This window comes from Vigna umbellata, chromosome 1 (assembly GCF_029865625.1).
Source record: "Vigna umbellata cultivar VRB3 chromosome 1, Vumbellata_1.0, whole genome shotgun sequence".
Classification (NCBI taxonomy): domain Eukaryota; kingdom Viridiplantae; phylum Streptophyta; class Magnoliopsida; order Fabales; family Fabaceae; genus Vigna; species Vigna umbellata.
In genome coordinates this window covers 93,054,431-93,069,193 of record NC_142165.1, presented here as the reverse complement: position 1 = coordinate 93,069,193, position 14,763 = coordinate 93,054,431, and the positions used below count along the sequence as shown (strand labels likewise).

Sequence of the window (14,763 nt, the reverse complement as noted above, 5' to 3'; positions counted from 1 at the left end):
GTTTTTATGCTCAGCTATAAACTATTTTTGATTGGCTTTTCTTCTTATAGTCAAATATAAAATATTATACTTAAATAATATTAATATTAATTAGTAATGAATAAATAAAATATTAATAACTAATAATTTATTATTGTTATTTATTTAAATTTTTCAATAAAAAATCTCTTTCAGACTTTCCTTCTTATAGGTTATCATGTTCTCAAGTAAAATTATAATATTTTTGAATGGGAGAATAATTAGTTGGGCCTGACTATATTAAAGGCCCAGTTTGAAGGTCTAGGTTGAAGGATGGTGTAGTGGAATTAGATTCATGCGTGAGTGTGGAGTGAAGATTGGTAACTGAAAAAGAAAAGGGAGGGTTGAATGGAAAAGAAGCTTACTCTCGTTCAGACCATTGCTACTGCAGGCGTGTTCTCCGCCATTTCTTTCTGGTAATCCGATTCAAATTCATTCTCACTCACTGCTAATTCTGTTATATTCACTTTTATCACATTCCTCGCTGTTCTTCTCTTAGGTATGGCTTCATGTTTGGCAGAGAATCATCTCGCAAAGAGCTCTCTCACCTAATCGAAGATCTCCGTCGCGGAACCCCTCCATCTCCGTCTCCCTCTTCCTCTTCTTCACATTCTTGATTCGATTCAGCCCTCCTTTTTTTCAATTCAATTTCATTACCTACGCTCTGTCTCTTATAAACTCACCACTTTTCCCTAACAATTCTCTAATCTAGTGGTTTAGGTTGGGGTTGCTTCTCAATCCTTTAAGCTGCACAAACTGCTGTATCTTTCCTTATACATTACTGTTCAATCATCTCTGCATTATTTCAGAGAATCATGTAAAAAAGTGCCTGGATTAGTTCGTTTTATAATTTTAGTGAATTCCTTCGTTTACTCATAATTTTATAATGCTTTAACTAATTAATTCCCTTCGTTGTTAGTTTTATGTTTTCTATTTTATTGCTGTGGTATAAGAGAAAGAAATGCCGATTTATTACGCATGGATTTCTTATTGTTATTTATATTAGAAAAATGTTTCTTTGTTTTCAGGAGGACCATATCCTCTTCCTTAAGAACGTCAAAGGATCTAAACCTTAGATTAATTAATGTTTTAGACAGCAAATTCCTTTACAACATTGGTTGGTGTAGTTATTATTTAACTTACTATGACGGAGATGGATTATCGTGTAAAAGATTGTCTTCTTTTCTTCTTGATGAACATTAAATACACCGTGCTTGCTAAAATTTGCTAAAATTCAGGAGGGAGGCAGGAATTTGCTTTTAGACTAATTCGATATCTTCCAAAATTGTTTGTATCCAAAATTGTTGATAAACCTATTATAAATTATTTCCTGAATAGTTAGAAAATAGTTGAAAAGCCTCTCGCTATTTTACTATTTTCTTCTTGGCATAGTGTTATTTTTGTTGTAGCAAAGGTTCTTATTGATTGAATCTTGACATAATGTTAGCTGATTTTTCTCTTTCAACATTGTCATTTACTTACTTTATACTGATATTAAACAATGGAAAAAGCAATGACATTAGTGAGTTTCTGTAGATGTTTTTCTGGGGATTAATTAATCAAATTAGAAGTGACAAATGGAGCATAGAGATACAATATCAGTATTATTGGTTATATAACGTAAGCAGACTAAGTATTTTTCTCCATTGTGGTTGGAGTTATATACATTAGCATGAAATCAAATAATATCATCTCGATCATCTCAGGTGTTGGCATGGTAAATGCCAGAGTTCTCATTTTTTTCCCCTCTTTTTCTATAAAAAAATATACTGTGTTGCTTTAAACTATACACCAAGATGCCTGAGCTTGCTATTTTATACGTTTACACAAGAACTGCCTCTTGTGTGTGTTTCTCCCGTGTTGATTTGATGTGGCCAACATAAAGATCACTCCCATGGGAATCGGATGCCGGAAGTCTCTCTCTCCTACCGCCTTCAGACATGCTTCTTACAAAATCCACCAGGTGCCGCCAGTTATCACCTTCAAACAACCGCTTGTTCATTCTTAGATAAGTGAATGCTGCCAATCCATTGCCGGATTCGGATTTACTTGTTGATAAAACTTGAGCATATGCATCTGCATCATATCTCTCCAATGCGTTTTCTCCAGCAAGTTCTGCTCTAGCTGTTTTTGTTGCCATTTTAACCTGACTAACCAACCCTTCAGGTGAGCAGTTAGCAAAGTCAGGCTGCTCTCTGTCTTTCATTTCCATGCAGGTGAAATTGAAGACAACTCCATGTTTTGCCAGCATTCTGGCTATGGGCATATACCCATCGTTATTTCGCGTGTTATAGTAGCCAGCAGTTAGTTCAGCTGCGTGTGACCTTGCTCTGTAGTGCCAATGGATTCCAGCAACTTTCCCTGATAGTTTCACCCCTGATGTATCGAATATTCCTTTGGCTGATACGAGAATCTTCTCTCCATGTTCTAGCAATTTACCAGAGTACCATTCTAAAAAGAACCGTCCATATTCAGTATTCCATGTCCCTTCCCTTCTGAAAAATCCAGTATCCTCAGGAAATTGATTGTACTGGCCAGAGTCATGGGGTCCACCTCCTCCCCATTCTTTCTTTCCAATGGCCTCGGCTGCTGCTGCCAAGGACGCTTTCATATACTGCACGACAAACAGGTCATTTTAGTCCATAGATATTTTTCAAAAATTTTCTATCTTTAGTGTGATATCGTCGTTACAAGTCAATAGGAACCAATGGTTACGAAACCTTACTAATACAATCATTTTAATGCATATTTTTAATACCTTGTCATAACATTGGAATTCTCCAATTCCGGGAAATCTCCAAGTTCCATTTGCTTCTGGATAAGATGGATATCTCAGTTCTCCACATGGACCCATGCCAACTTGTATTTCCTGCAAAAGTTTTCATCTTATATATTCAAATTTCGTTCAATGCATGGGAAAAAAAGATATAGAAATTGCAAGGTATCAAGCACCAAGTTCCAAGTTCCCCTTGTTACGTCTATTAAGCTTAATGGATATAAAGTCTTAACCAAAACCACCTGGATAGGCTCATAATGTTTTCAAGTTTTCATCCTTATTATTCTCAGACTCTTTGAATAAGGTTCTCTGTAACTATTTATAAAAGAAAAAGAAAGTAAAGTTATTCTCACAAAGTTAAAATTGCCTCAAGCTCAACTTAAACAGTTGTTTAGAAGTCCAATCATTTAAATAATCAAAAAAATAATTTTAACATGGGCAATTTTAATTTATGAGAGATTATCTTTTTCTTTTTTTCTTTCTATAAGTGCTCCTATAAAGAAGTACCTCAAAAGAAAACTTTATTACATCACGCTCACTTCAAACTCAAAACTTAATGGCAAATCTCTAATAGTTGGCAGCAGGAGTTGGTGAAGTACTTACCACGATAACACTGCCTAAGTAATCTCCGAATCTGTCACGAAAGCTTCTCATGTAGTCTGCGTAGACTTGTAGGGGAGTCCTTCCTCTTAGAATAGGAACTGAATCACACCCCAATGAGATGTACTCAGGATTCCTCCTCCCTGATCTGTCTGTGTAAACAAGGTCAGGGTTTTTGCTGATTTCTTCCTGCACCCATGGTGGTAGAGGAACGCTGAAAAAAAAATGCAACACAAAGATAATTGTCACACATTGTTTTTCACTTGGCCTTAGTCCCCCTAACAGAATCAATTAGCCCATATCATTATCATCTATATATCTATCTATCTATATATATATATATAAAGGTAGTAGTGTGGTACCTGCAAGTGTCTCCAACATTTCCCCCACACTGATGGAAAGACATAACTACTTGAAGCTTCAAACCATGCATTTGTACCATCTGCACAAGCTCGACATAGGGTTCCCAATTGTACTTCAAAGGCCCGTCCTTTTCCACCAAACCCCACCAAGCATCCACCATTACGCCTTCGACTCCTGCACTCTTCAGGGCCATCAAACTTGCATTCATTGCTCTAGGCTTGTTCAAGCTTCCTCCCATTGTTACAGTGTCTAATGGCAGCATCACGTACACAGGTACCCTCTTCGAATCACTGTGACTATGAGCCACCGAAGGAGCATGCACCTTCTCCCATTTTTCGTTTCTCCTTGCTTCAGAATTGAAGCTGTTGTCGCGTGCGGGGCGTGCTTCTTGCATGGAATTTTTCACTCGGAGACGGAACGATGGCTTAACCTTTGCAAAACTAACTATCGCAGGGACATCATCAGAAGTTTTAAGGATTTTGGTTTCTTTCTGATTAATAAAAGAAATTGAAGAACGAAGTGTTAGAGCCATATTTTTTTTGAAGGATGTGTAGGAAGTACTCAGGATTGTTGGAGTGTATTTATAAGAAAGAAGTTGGGTTGGGGAGTTGAAGTTAACAACATTGGTGAGCTCTAATTGAAAAGTGGAAAAAGTGCAAAAAATCAAATTATTTCAACCTCGCTTACGTGTTTCCACCTCTTCCAATCTTATCTAACTCAAAACGTATGAGCCTCAGTTTTTAGCGGTTTTTTATTTGGTGTTTCCTCATGTGCATGCATTTCGGACCATATTTGGTGTATTTGCCTCGTCATGTTAGTAATTTAGGTTTTTCTTTACTAGGTTTTTCTTTGCTAGGAACATATAAAAATATTTATTTATATTTAACAATTATTGATCTTATTTGTTCGTATTTTTATTCACACACAAAAAATCAAAGTTAAATAATTATTTTTTGTAAAAAGACATTTATTAAAATGTTTATATAACTCTGACAAAGATTGATTTTACTTTTAATATTTCCACTCACAATAAAAGAAATCAAAGTTATTATAATGGAACCTTTCATTAAACTAAATGTTAACCTCAATTAATTGTAAAGATAGTAAATAAAAATCAAATTATTGTATAAACAAATAAAATAAACATTGCAATAATATTATACAGTATTAGAACCTAAAAAAATGTTAACCTACATAATTAAAAATAATAAATAATTATAGTAAAAAATGATAGAAACTTAAAAGAGATATTGTTTATAAGTTACATGTTAACTCACTTTTACCCAACTTAAATTCCATAACTAAAAACAAAAACTATATATGTTACTAATCCAATACAACTTAAATAGTTAGCACGTGAATTTGAATCTACTTTAATATCTCATTCATAGAAACAAATTTGAAAAGAGTAAACACAGAACAATCTAATGAGGTTTACAAAAAATAGCAGTTTTAGTTTTTGTTTAATTGTCTTTTAAGTTTTGCAGTGTGATTTAGGTTGGGTTTGAACGTTTAATTGAGTGTGCAAGGAGTAAAAGTAAAAAGAGAAAAAGAAAAAAAAAGTGAAGTAGTAGTTGAAAATGTACCAGAATCAATTATACTGCAATATAATTTATTATTTATTTACTTTTAAGCATAATCTAGCAACATATTACTTAGTTCTTAAAATAAAAGTATAAAATCAATCATGCTGCTTAAAAATAGAGAGACTATGTTTAAAATAAAAATACACAATCACTTACCACTATAACAATATAATAATTATAATTTTTTAAAGGTAATTTTTATAATAATAAAAATATTGTATACTTTTTATTTTATTTTTTCAATAAAAAATCCACATTCTTTCTCTTTCAACCTATTGACATTTTAATTAAAAATATTAATACCATTTGTATTGGTGCATGTATACCCGTATAAGCCACAAGTTGTATGAAAGAGGTGTATTGTACTAAAGTCCATTTCAAAATATAACTGGGGCTTCATCAAGTGACTGCTAATCCTATTACACTTATTCACATGCAATGCAATAGTTTTCCTTAACAAATAAACAATAAAGAATCTTCTGAAATGGTTAAGAGAAAAAGTCACATCTTTGATCTAAATTATTGAAATGTATGCTCTAACATTTGTTGAAAATAAAATTATTTTTCCTTTTTATTCTTTTACCCTTTCTATTTTTATTTATTTTGTTAGCATTATGTGAAAGTGAAAACTAACTTTTTTTTAAATACATTAGTATAAAAAATTAATTATAAATTAACTATAATACATTAATAATATTAATAATAATAATAATTCATTAATGATATTATTATTATTATAATCACTATAACTAATATATTGTTGTAAAACATTATAACAATATATCAGCTACCCTTAATATTTATAAAAAAATTATATAAGGAAATATAATAATAATATAGTATTATAATATCATTATCAAGAATAATTTTTTATTATAAAAATAATAATATTTTAATATTAATTTTATTATTATAAATTTATAATTATTATAGTTAATATATATATATATATATATATATATATTAAATAATATATTTACAAATATGATATTCTAATTAATAAAAGATACTAAGAAATAAGCAAATAAATAAATAAAATGGCAGAGGGTGTAAGAGAAAAAAAAAATATACAAGAAAAGAGAGAGAAAATTTTCAAACAAGCATAATTTTTTTTAGGTTTAATGGTCTCTACTTTTGTTCAGATCTCAAATAGGACCTTTTCAAATAAGGACCTAATTAAGATGTAAAAAAAAAAAGAAGGATCTTATTTGAGATTCTGAACAAAAATAAGAACGTATGGAAACATTAAACTTTTTTTCTTATCAAGAATACAGCAGAGTCTTATTCACAACGTATGTGGAAAGAATCAGTCTTCTTTGATACCCTCTGCAAGCAAACAGCGTTTGAACAGCGAAGCCAAAATGGAATGTTTAATTATTATTATTTTGTTTTCCTTTTATGTTATAATCACATATTGGTTGGTGTGATAATTGGTGTGGGGTTTTGTATTTCTGCCATAAGACGACAAACCCCACAAGATGAAGCAGCTTGTCACTCGTTTCTGTCTTCTGCCTTTTCCTGCAAACTGGGTTTTCGTGGATGAAAATGTCTCACAATTCCAATATTTTCTTGGTTCTGGTTCACCTTCTTCAGGATAAGAAATGTTGAATGCTCCTTTTGTTGTGAAAACATGTGGTTCAGAAGAAGTCTTTGGTTTAATTAGTCTTGGACCGTTCTTTCCGCGTGTTTATGATAACTATTCTCAATTTTTTCATACCATTTCAGATTTAACATGTGTTTTAGTGATGGGCATTAATAGAATTCTAATGTTGACCACTGATGTATAGCCATTGAATGTGGATCAGATGTAATATTTGTCATCTGGTCACAATTTTCACAAGACCTACCACACACTTGTTATAATATGCCTTCATAAAGTCCAAAATATGACTCTAGCATGAACAATTAAAATGCTCATGAGATTCTCCATTTCTTAATATGTTGCTAGTTGTGACAGAACAATGTTTTCAGTTGTGTATATGAAGTGAAATCAGTGTTTCTAAAATCCCTCTATATAGAGTCCTTTCGTGTATTGAAAAGTTTGTACTGTTCGTGGTGAAGTTCAAATCCCAGATAAACCATCTCCTCCTCCCCCCACTTCTTACCAGACAAAACACTGTCTATCCAAAAAAAAAAAAACAGACAAAAAAAAGACAAAACAAATCTTACACCGCTAATAAATTTCCCATAATTCCTAGTAGTTATAGCACAGTACGTGATTAATATATAACTTCCCAAACAAAAGATATTATTAGAGGGCAGACCTAAATGTTAGGAAGAACTTGGTTAACAAATGTACATTGTCGTTTATGATGCATATATCTGCATCAGATGGAACGTGGAAGCATTCAAATTTGATTTCGAAATCGAGCAAGTTGATAGTTTCAGAAATTTGATTCGGAATCTTCCAAAATGCTTGATTTTTGATATTTTGTACTCTCCTATGAAGGGTTATTGAGATGAGCTGTGTGCACGTAATTCATACGACAAAATTTGTGGAGGAAATAGAACCTTATCTTTGCGTTTTGTCACATTTCCGATCTCAACTAAACAATATTAGATGGAAAAAAAAATGATCAATCAATGACCAAGGGAAAAGGGGCATGCAAACAAGTTATGCTTAATATTCTTACGTAAGAAGTTAGCATTTTAAGATATGGAAATCAACATAAAAAATGACAGAAGCCATCGACGTTTGATTTGAAGATTGTTTTCTTAACACTAGCTTCTCCTAGAGTAAGAAAAAAAGACAGCTTTCTAAAACCCCTCGTGGTGAATTCACTGATTTCATAAGATTTCTATCCGAAGTTGTTCAAAAGAAAGGGAATCACTCACTTTCAGACAAAGCCATGTCAGTTCTTATTTTTGCATGGACAAGTAGGAACCATGATTGGTGATGAAGCTAATAAGTGAAGTTCAAATTTTAATGGTAAATGAATGCTGTTTATGGCCATGAATACGTGGAACCTAACTTTTTGTTCAATATAATCCGTCCCTTTCTTAAAGAGAATCTAATTTCATTGTCGTGATACGAAAAGCTCTTTCTGATGCAAGTCCTTTAACATGGCATTAAAATGAAGGTTGGAGACCTCTGCAGTAACTTGCAACTAAAATTAATGGAAGGGTGGGTGGGTTTTGGCAGAAGTTTATGCCATTCCTACATAACAAGGTAATCTCTATTTACTTCTTTTAAGTGGACAATAATGAAAAATTTGGAACTAAAATCAATTCACCTAAATATTTGGAATTTACAGAACGTAGGATGAACTTATGTGTAAAATGTAAGGTGGAACACCTTTTAAAAATATCTAGAGATCTTCCAAGATATTTTCGTAGGACATGGTACGTCAATAATATCTAGGAAATTGAGATATCTTACGAAAATATCCGGTTCATACGTCTATCCAGTGAAATTTCCTAGGAATCTCAATGTATAGAATCTGAGATGTTAATTAATAACACATAATAATAGCATATCCTTAAGGGCTGAATGAAATAAAATAGTTCTTCAATAATGTATGCACTGCTGTAAATAATGCGCTACCTTGTACAGTACAACCATGAACTATAAGTTCTCAATCGTACAACAAACGATTACATTGGGAACAAATATTATCGTTGCTGGAAACTGAAAATTCAAGACTCTGCAATGGGGAAAACAGATCCAATCTTATTGCCAAAACGATAGCACTTGATATTAACTGGATATGGACCGAGTTGAATGTGGTTATCCTCCCTACCAACATAGAAACACAGGGTATATAAAGCAATTTCAAATTCAGGGCTCACTCCAACCAAAGTGCTTGATAAAGATTTCAGAACACCATTCCATTCAAACTGAACAGTTAGAAGCTGCGTTTCCGAATCAGGCTGCAAGTTATGACGGCAGAGAGCATTAAAAATGAGGTGGTTACAGCTTAAAGTACTGCAAATGTTTACAAGAAAATCAACATATCCAAGCTATGTAAGAGGTTTTTACGTAATGAAATAGAAATATGAATTAAGGCTTACATTGTTTTAGGAAAAATACTAGCTGCTGTTGAAAAATATTTTCAAAATGCTTTGATGTCTGGCTAATAATGAGTTTATTACTTTCATGTGATTTGTGCACCAAGCTTCTATTTTCTATTTGGATTATTGCCAATACAATAAGCTTAAAAATAGTTACTCACAGTTTCTCCCCGTCGACGGGGGAAAATATAGCCCTGATAATCAACTCTCCCCTTTTCTTCTTCAAGGTAAAACTGTCAAAATACATCAACAGGTGAGATAGAAAAAGTCACATATTACAAGTTTATATTACAAATTAAAGAAACAAAATATGTCTGTGCAGGCTTCATCTAATTATCAGATTAAAGACTTCCCAAATAGCAAGAAAAAAACACTTAATTATCGGAAAAAATAGAATAAGACATTGGCAGGTCTGAATAAGTATTTATTTTTACAGCACTTCATTCGCAAACGATTGGCTATACAAGGCTATAGCAAAGGCAATCTCAACTATTGAAGTCATTCGTCGAGGAATAAACACTAAACTGTGCAACAGTAAACTAATCCACAATAAGACAATATTGGCTAATCAATGAGAGTGTTAATGTCAGAATAATTGCAGAAAAGAGCACCAAATATGACTTCCAATATTATAAAGTGGTGCACCTTCAATTTGGCATGAATATGAACAGATAAATAAATATTAGATATAAAAACAGGCAGAAGAAAAATATGATGTCATACCTGCAGCCAGTTATGGAAGCCAGAAACTTCGCCACTTTGTTTGATTTCTCCAACAAAAACATGTTCAAAAGAAGAAGAGGAGCCAGAAGTGCCACCACGGCCATAAAGGTCAAACCATAGATTGGTCATCATTCGTTTGAAATCTTGGTAACTCCCTGATGCAATTCCCTTAGATGCAAGATAATTGTAAAGATATTTAATTGGTGCTGTTCTACTGATTTCTTCTATGAAAGAAGCTTGCTCTTGTCTCTCTTCGGATGTGACAACTTCCTTACATCCTTCATTTGGATTGTAATTATCTAGCAGCGAGAGAAAACGAGCAAATGTAGGCCTTCTGAATACATCATCACTAACCCAAGTAAACAAGCTCCCCTCTGCCATATCTTCGTTTTGGAAAACCTTTTTCCCTTCACCACAGTCAATTTCATAGTCTTTGCCAGGTACCAACCGATTTAAATCAAGATCCCAGAGTTTGTCACAAGCTTTTGATAGATCAGCAAGTTCATCTTCTGAGGGATTCAAACCAGCACCGATTTCAACCTCATTAGAGTATTCTTGCTCCTCAGAAGGTCGTTTGTAGTTCTGCCAAGTTTCCTTCGGAACCTACATGAACTTGGTAAGATCCATCATTCAGATTCAGACAGGGATGAAGCATAAAACATCCAGAACTGGTTATATCACAGATTCAGTAACAAAGTTAACATAGAGTAGAATTCAAAGAAGAATACATGTAACAACAATATCAACAAAATAAGATTTGTTTATAACGATACAAAACACTGAAAAAGCCGAATAAGCTTTTATATTAGATATGTTGATGAAAACTCAAAGACAAACCTTTTGTGTCCGCCTTGGAGGATTTCCAACAGTCTGCCATCCATCTTGATCTTCAATAACCTGCAAAAAAATAAAAAACGAGTCTCACCTTAATAGTTCTATTTAATAGAAAAAAAAATGCTTTGTATTTTTTACGGCATCACTTGGAAAGAAGGCACAGCCTATTCGTTGTCCAAACTTTCTCAACATGTTCAACGCTACCATATTCTCACTCACAAACCTTTTGTGGTCTCCTTGAAGGTTTGCCAACTGTCTGCCATTCATCTTGATCTTCTTTCACCTGCAAAAAATAAAAAAAGGAGTCTCACCTTAATAGCTCAATTTGATAGAAAAGCAAATGCTTCGTATTATACACGGCATCACTTGGAAAGAAGGCAAAACCTATCCATTGTCCAAACTTTCTCAACATGTTCAATGCCACCATACTCTCTCTCTCTCGAAGCCGGATTTTCAACTACCCAATTCAGTGGAACATTTATCGTGTTATTTGAAGAAGAAGAAGAAGAAAATTCTTCCAATGTCTTTCTCCAAAAACAATCTTAAACTATATGCAGACAAATAGATCTGAATGAAAGCAAGTACATATTGAGCACAAGCGACGCAGCACCAAAATGTAACAAATCTGATAGCCCAACTTTATTATATATTAAGCGTCATTAAGAGTAATTTGTCACTGGGACAAATGACCCCAGTAATCTATATCACATCAAGGTAACAACCAACAAAAAATGATATTGCTATTGCTATACGAACAAAGTTAGGTATCAACTATACAACTTTAAAATTTAAAAGATTTAGCGACAATCTCTTGAGATATCCAAACATATCATTTATAAACTTCAAATCTAAGAAGCAGCCAAGCCATAACTATCTATGTTCAAGGGGTTAATATAGCAAAGTTAACTTGAAGCTAAGAGAGGAGGGGATTACCTTGTGGCCAGTGTTGAAATTTTGAGATTGGCTCTCCTCATGCTGAGGACGATATACTGCCTGGACAGAGAAGAAGTGTGGTTACATGAAGAGCTACATAAGAGAAGAGTATGTTATTGGATTTAAGAATTGAGAACAAGTGATTGACATTCACCTGATGGGGCCTGTTGGTATAACTGTGACTATCTTCTTCCCACCGTTCTTCCTATAATGGTCATAACATTATCAAACGAGTAACATTACATATTTTTGGGGAATTGAGAACAAAGATGAAGAAATGTGACCTTTTCGGGTGAGTTGGACCACTGTGTCTGTTGTTGCTGCTGCTGCTGCTGCCGATGAGGACGAGGCTGATCCTGCAAAAATAAAAATTTAACATTGATATTACGTGATCCTGAAAAAAAACCAAACTTGAAAAATGGGAATGTAGAATTGACATAGTAGAATCGGAAACCTGATCCTGATCGCCGGAGACAAGGTCGGCCCAGGAGCGTTCACCGTGTTCTTCTTGGCGATCGTTGTGATCGGCACCACCGATAGCAAGATCGACCAAGTCCTTTATCAGACCGTCCATTTTGATGTTGATGTTGTTGTTGAAGCTGTTGAAACTGAGATAATGAATCTGAAATGTGTTGGTTGGATAAGGTAATTTGAGAGTGACAATGGCGGGTGATTAAATAAATTAATAATATCAGTAATATAAGAAAAAGAAACAAAACATTTTTTTATAAAAGAATATAAATAAAATAGTTTCAATTATAATTTTGTCCGCAAAATTTGAAATGACTTTCTTAGTGCTTAAATTATTTTTTGTAATAAAATATATTTTACTTATTTAAATTTAGTAATAATACTTTTAAAGTTTTGAAAGAGAAAAACAGTTTTAAAAATCTGAGAAAGTAATAAAAAATAAAATGGGACAAGGATTATCCTAAAGAATAAGACTAAAATCCTAAATAAAAACCAAATTATTCTTATTAAAGCATAATTAAGAGAAAAAGATGAAACGGGATGAGAATTGGATCACAAGAGATACAAAATTGTTGTTTCCTTGGCTTGCCGACATGGATGAGTGGAAGTGGGAGATTCAACGTCATGAAATGAAAGTCAAAGGCCACCTTTGATGATAGACTCCTCACGTGAGATTAGATTTCATAATTTCTCGTATCACAAATAAAAATATCAACGGTCAAGATAAAAAAGGAAAGAGGGGAATTAAATGCAACTATGAAAAAAATATGACTTTTTTAAGATTTTTATATAAATGAGAAATGTAATAAAAATTTAACGGTAACGGTATCCCTGTTGGTTATATGCCAACTAACTCTAAAAGGTTGTTTCGCCGTCAATTATTTCACAATTTCAGAAATCATTGTTCAAGAGTTCTAGACATTTTTTTAAAAAATTCACAAATATATAAATATTTCATATTGGATATTATAAAAAATTTCTGTTATCGCATAAAGATTTGTTTTCTTATATAATATCCTATATTATGTGAATAAAAGAATATGTATATAATTATTATAATATCATCATCATATATGTCAGATTTATTTATTAATTCTTCTATAAACAATAACGTCCTAATATATTTATGACCGTATACAATTAAGTCTCGGTTACACCAACATTTTCATTAATATTATTTAAAAGTAGGTTTAATTACTTGATTTTCACTTCAGTTGAAACTTTTTAAATTAGTTTTTGTTTAAAAATGATATTATTTTTTTAAGTTTCAATTGTATCTTAATTTTTGAAAAATATTTTTTTAGCAAAAATTATTACACCTGTGGTTTTCGCTTATCAATATTAATGTCAAATATTATTATTTTATTTAAATTTAATTTTTAAATATATTTCTTTAAATTAATTTAATTTTACTTTTTGAAAATAGAACAATAATGCCTCTTTCTAAATTGTGATGAAAATTGTGATAAAATTTATTATTTATATAAATGTTATACAAATATTGTTAACATATTTAAATATATTATTAACAATGTTTTGATAATCATATTTCTTTTACAGGATTAAAATTAATTAAATATAAATATTTTTACAGAAAAAGTAAGTAATAAAAAACATGGTTAACATTAATAATATAAAATAATGTAATATATTAAAAAATGGTTTTTAATAAGATTAAAACTAATTAAATATAAATATTTTAAGATTAAAATTAATTAAATATAAATATTTTTACAAAAAATATTAATTAAATATAAATATTTTATTATTAAAACTAATTAAATATAAAGTTTTTATAAAAAAAATAATAAAAAATATAATTATTGTTAATAATATACAATAATGTAATATGTTAAAAATTTATTTTTAATTAAAAGCACTATTATAACATTTATATAAATAATAAATTCTATCTAAAAAGAATAATATTACATCATTTTAAAAGATAAATTAATTTAAAAAGACATATTTAAATTCAAATTAAATCAATAATATTTAACATTGATATTAATACCTAAGTGTTATATCAACAACCTGACACATGATAAACAATAAAAATAACTTATTGAGATGTAACATGCCGTTAATATCATTAATGTCTTTTTTAAAATTTAATTGAGACATTTTTTAAAAAAAATAGAATACAATTAAATTTTTTTTACAAAAAATAAAACACCATCAAAAGTTTTTAAAAAACTAATATCTACTCCAAACAAGTGAAAATAAGTAATTAAACCCTAAAAATATTACATAAACGTTGATTAGAGTACCTAATATTACTTTTAAATGTATTTATTGTAGGTAAAACGAACGCTACCATTAATAAATTATTTTATAAATTGTTTTATGTATTGAAATTTATTATATGTAAATTAATCATTATTTTTTAAAATTAGTGTGGGTAGTGGGACCCACGGTAATAGTGTTGGTTTCAGTACCTGCACAAAC

General features: G+C 31.4%; 2 protein-coding genes and 1 long non-coding RNA gene across 3 annotated transcripts; 1 reads left to right on the top strand and 2 right to left on the bottom strand.

Moving 5' to 3' along the window:
* Positions 1 to 240: 240 nt before the first annotated feature.
* Positions 241 to 897, top strand: LOC124826849 (uncharacterized). Its single transcript, XR_007027901.2, has 2 exons — positions 241 to 434; positions 518 to 897. It is a non-coding gene; the product is annotated as an uncharacterized LOC124826849 (long non-coding RNA).
* Positions 898 to 1,603: 706 nt separating this feature from the next.
* Positions 1,604 to 4,334, bottom strand: CT-BMY (chloroplast beta-amylase). Its single transcript, XM_047299799.2, has 4 exons — positions 3,757 to 4,334; positions 3,398 to 3,608; positions 2,777 to 2,887; positions 1,604 to 2,632 (listed from the first exon to the last, which is right to left on the bottom strand). The coding sequence occupies exons 1-4, from the start codon at positions 4,287 to 4,289 to the stop codon at positions 1,841 to 1,843; spliced, it is 1,647 nt and encodes a 548-aa protein (XP_047155755.1). The 5' UTR covers positions 4,290 to 4,334; the 3' UTR covers positions 1,604 to 1,840.
* A 4,461-nt stretch (positions 4,335 to 8,795) lies between these two features.
* Positions 8,796 to 12,497, bottom strand: LOC124826854 (uncharacterized). Its single transcript, XM_047299798.2, has 9 exons — positions 12,299 to 12,497; positions 12,129 to 12,200; positions 11,999 to 12,049; positions 11,845 to 11,904; positions 11,135 to 11,194; positions 10,915 to 10,974; positions 10,078 to 10,680; positions 9,516 to 9,587; positions 8,796 to 9,213 (listed from the first exon to the last, which is right to left on the bottom strand). Exons 1-9 carry the CDS (start codon positions 12,416 to 12,418, stop codon positions 8,980 to 8,982), a joined length of 1,332 nt encoding a protein of 443 aa, XP_047155754.1. The 5' UTR covers positions 12,419 to 12,497; the 3' UTR covers positions 8,796 to 8,979.
* Between the last annotated feature and the right edge of the window lie 2,266 nt (positions 12,498 to 14,763).

Coding starts and splice junctions, on each gene's coding strand:
- LOC124826854 (XM_047299798.2), bottom strand. CDS start 12,418: ATGGACGGTCTGATAAAGGACTTGGTCGATCTTGCTATCGGTGGTGCC. Junction 12,050..12,128: donor GGTCCAACTCACCCGAAAAG/GTCACATTTCTT, acceptor TGACCATTATAG/GAAGAACGGTGGGAAGAAGA. Junction 11,195..11,844: donor ATTTCAACACTGGCCACAAG/GTAATCCCCTCC, acceptor TATTTTTTGCAG/GTGAAAGAAGATCAAGATGA.
- CT-BMY (XM_047299799.2), bottom strand. CDS start 4,289: ATGGCTCTAACACTTCGTTCTTCAATTTCTTTTATTAATCAGAAAGAA. Junction 2,888..3,397: donor ACTTAGGCAGTGTTATCGTG/GTAAGTACTTCA, acceptor AAACTTTTGCAG/GAAATACAAGTTGGCATGGG. Junction 2,633..2,776: donor AATTCCAATGTTATGACAAG/GTATTAAAAATA, acceptor TTTGTCGTGCAG/TATATGAAAGCGTCCTTGGC.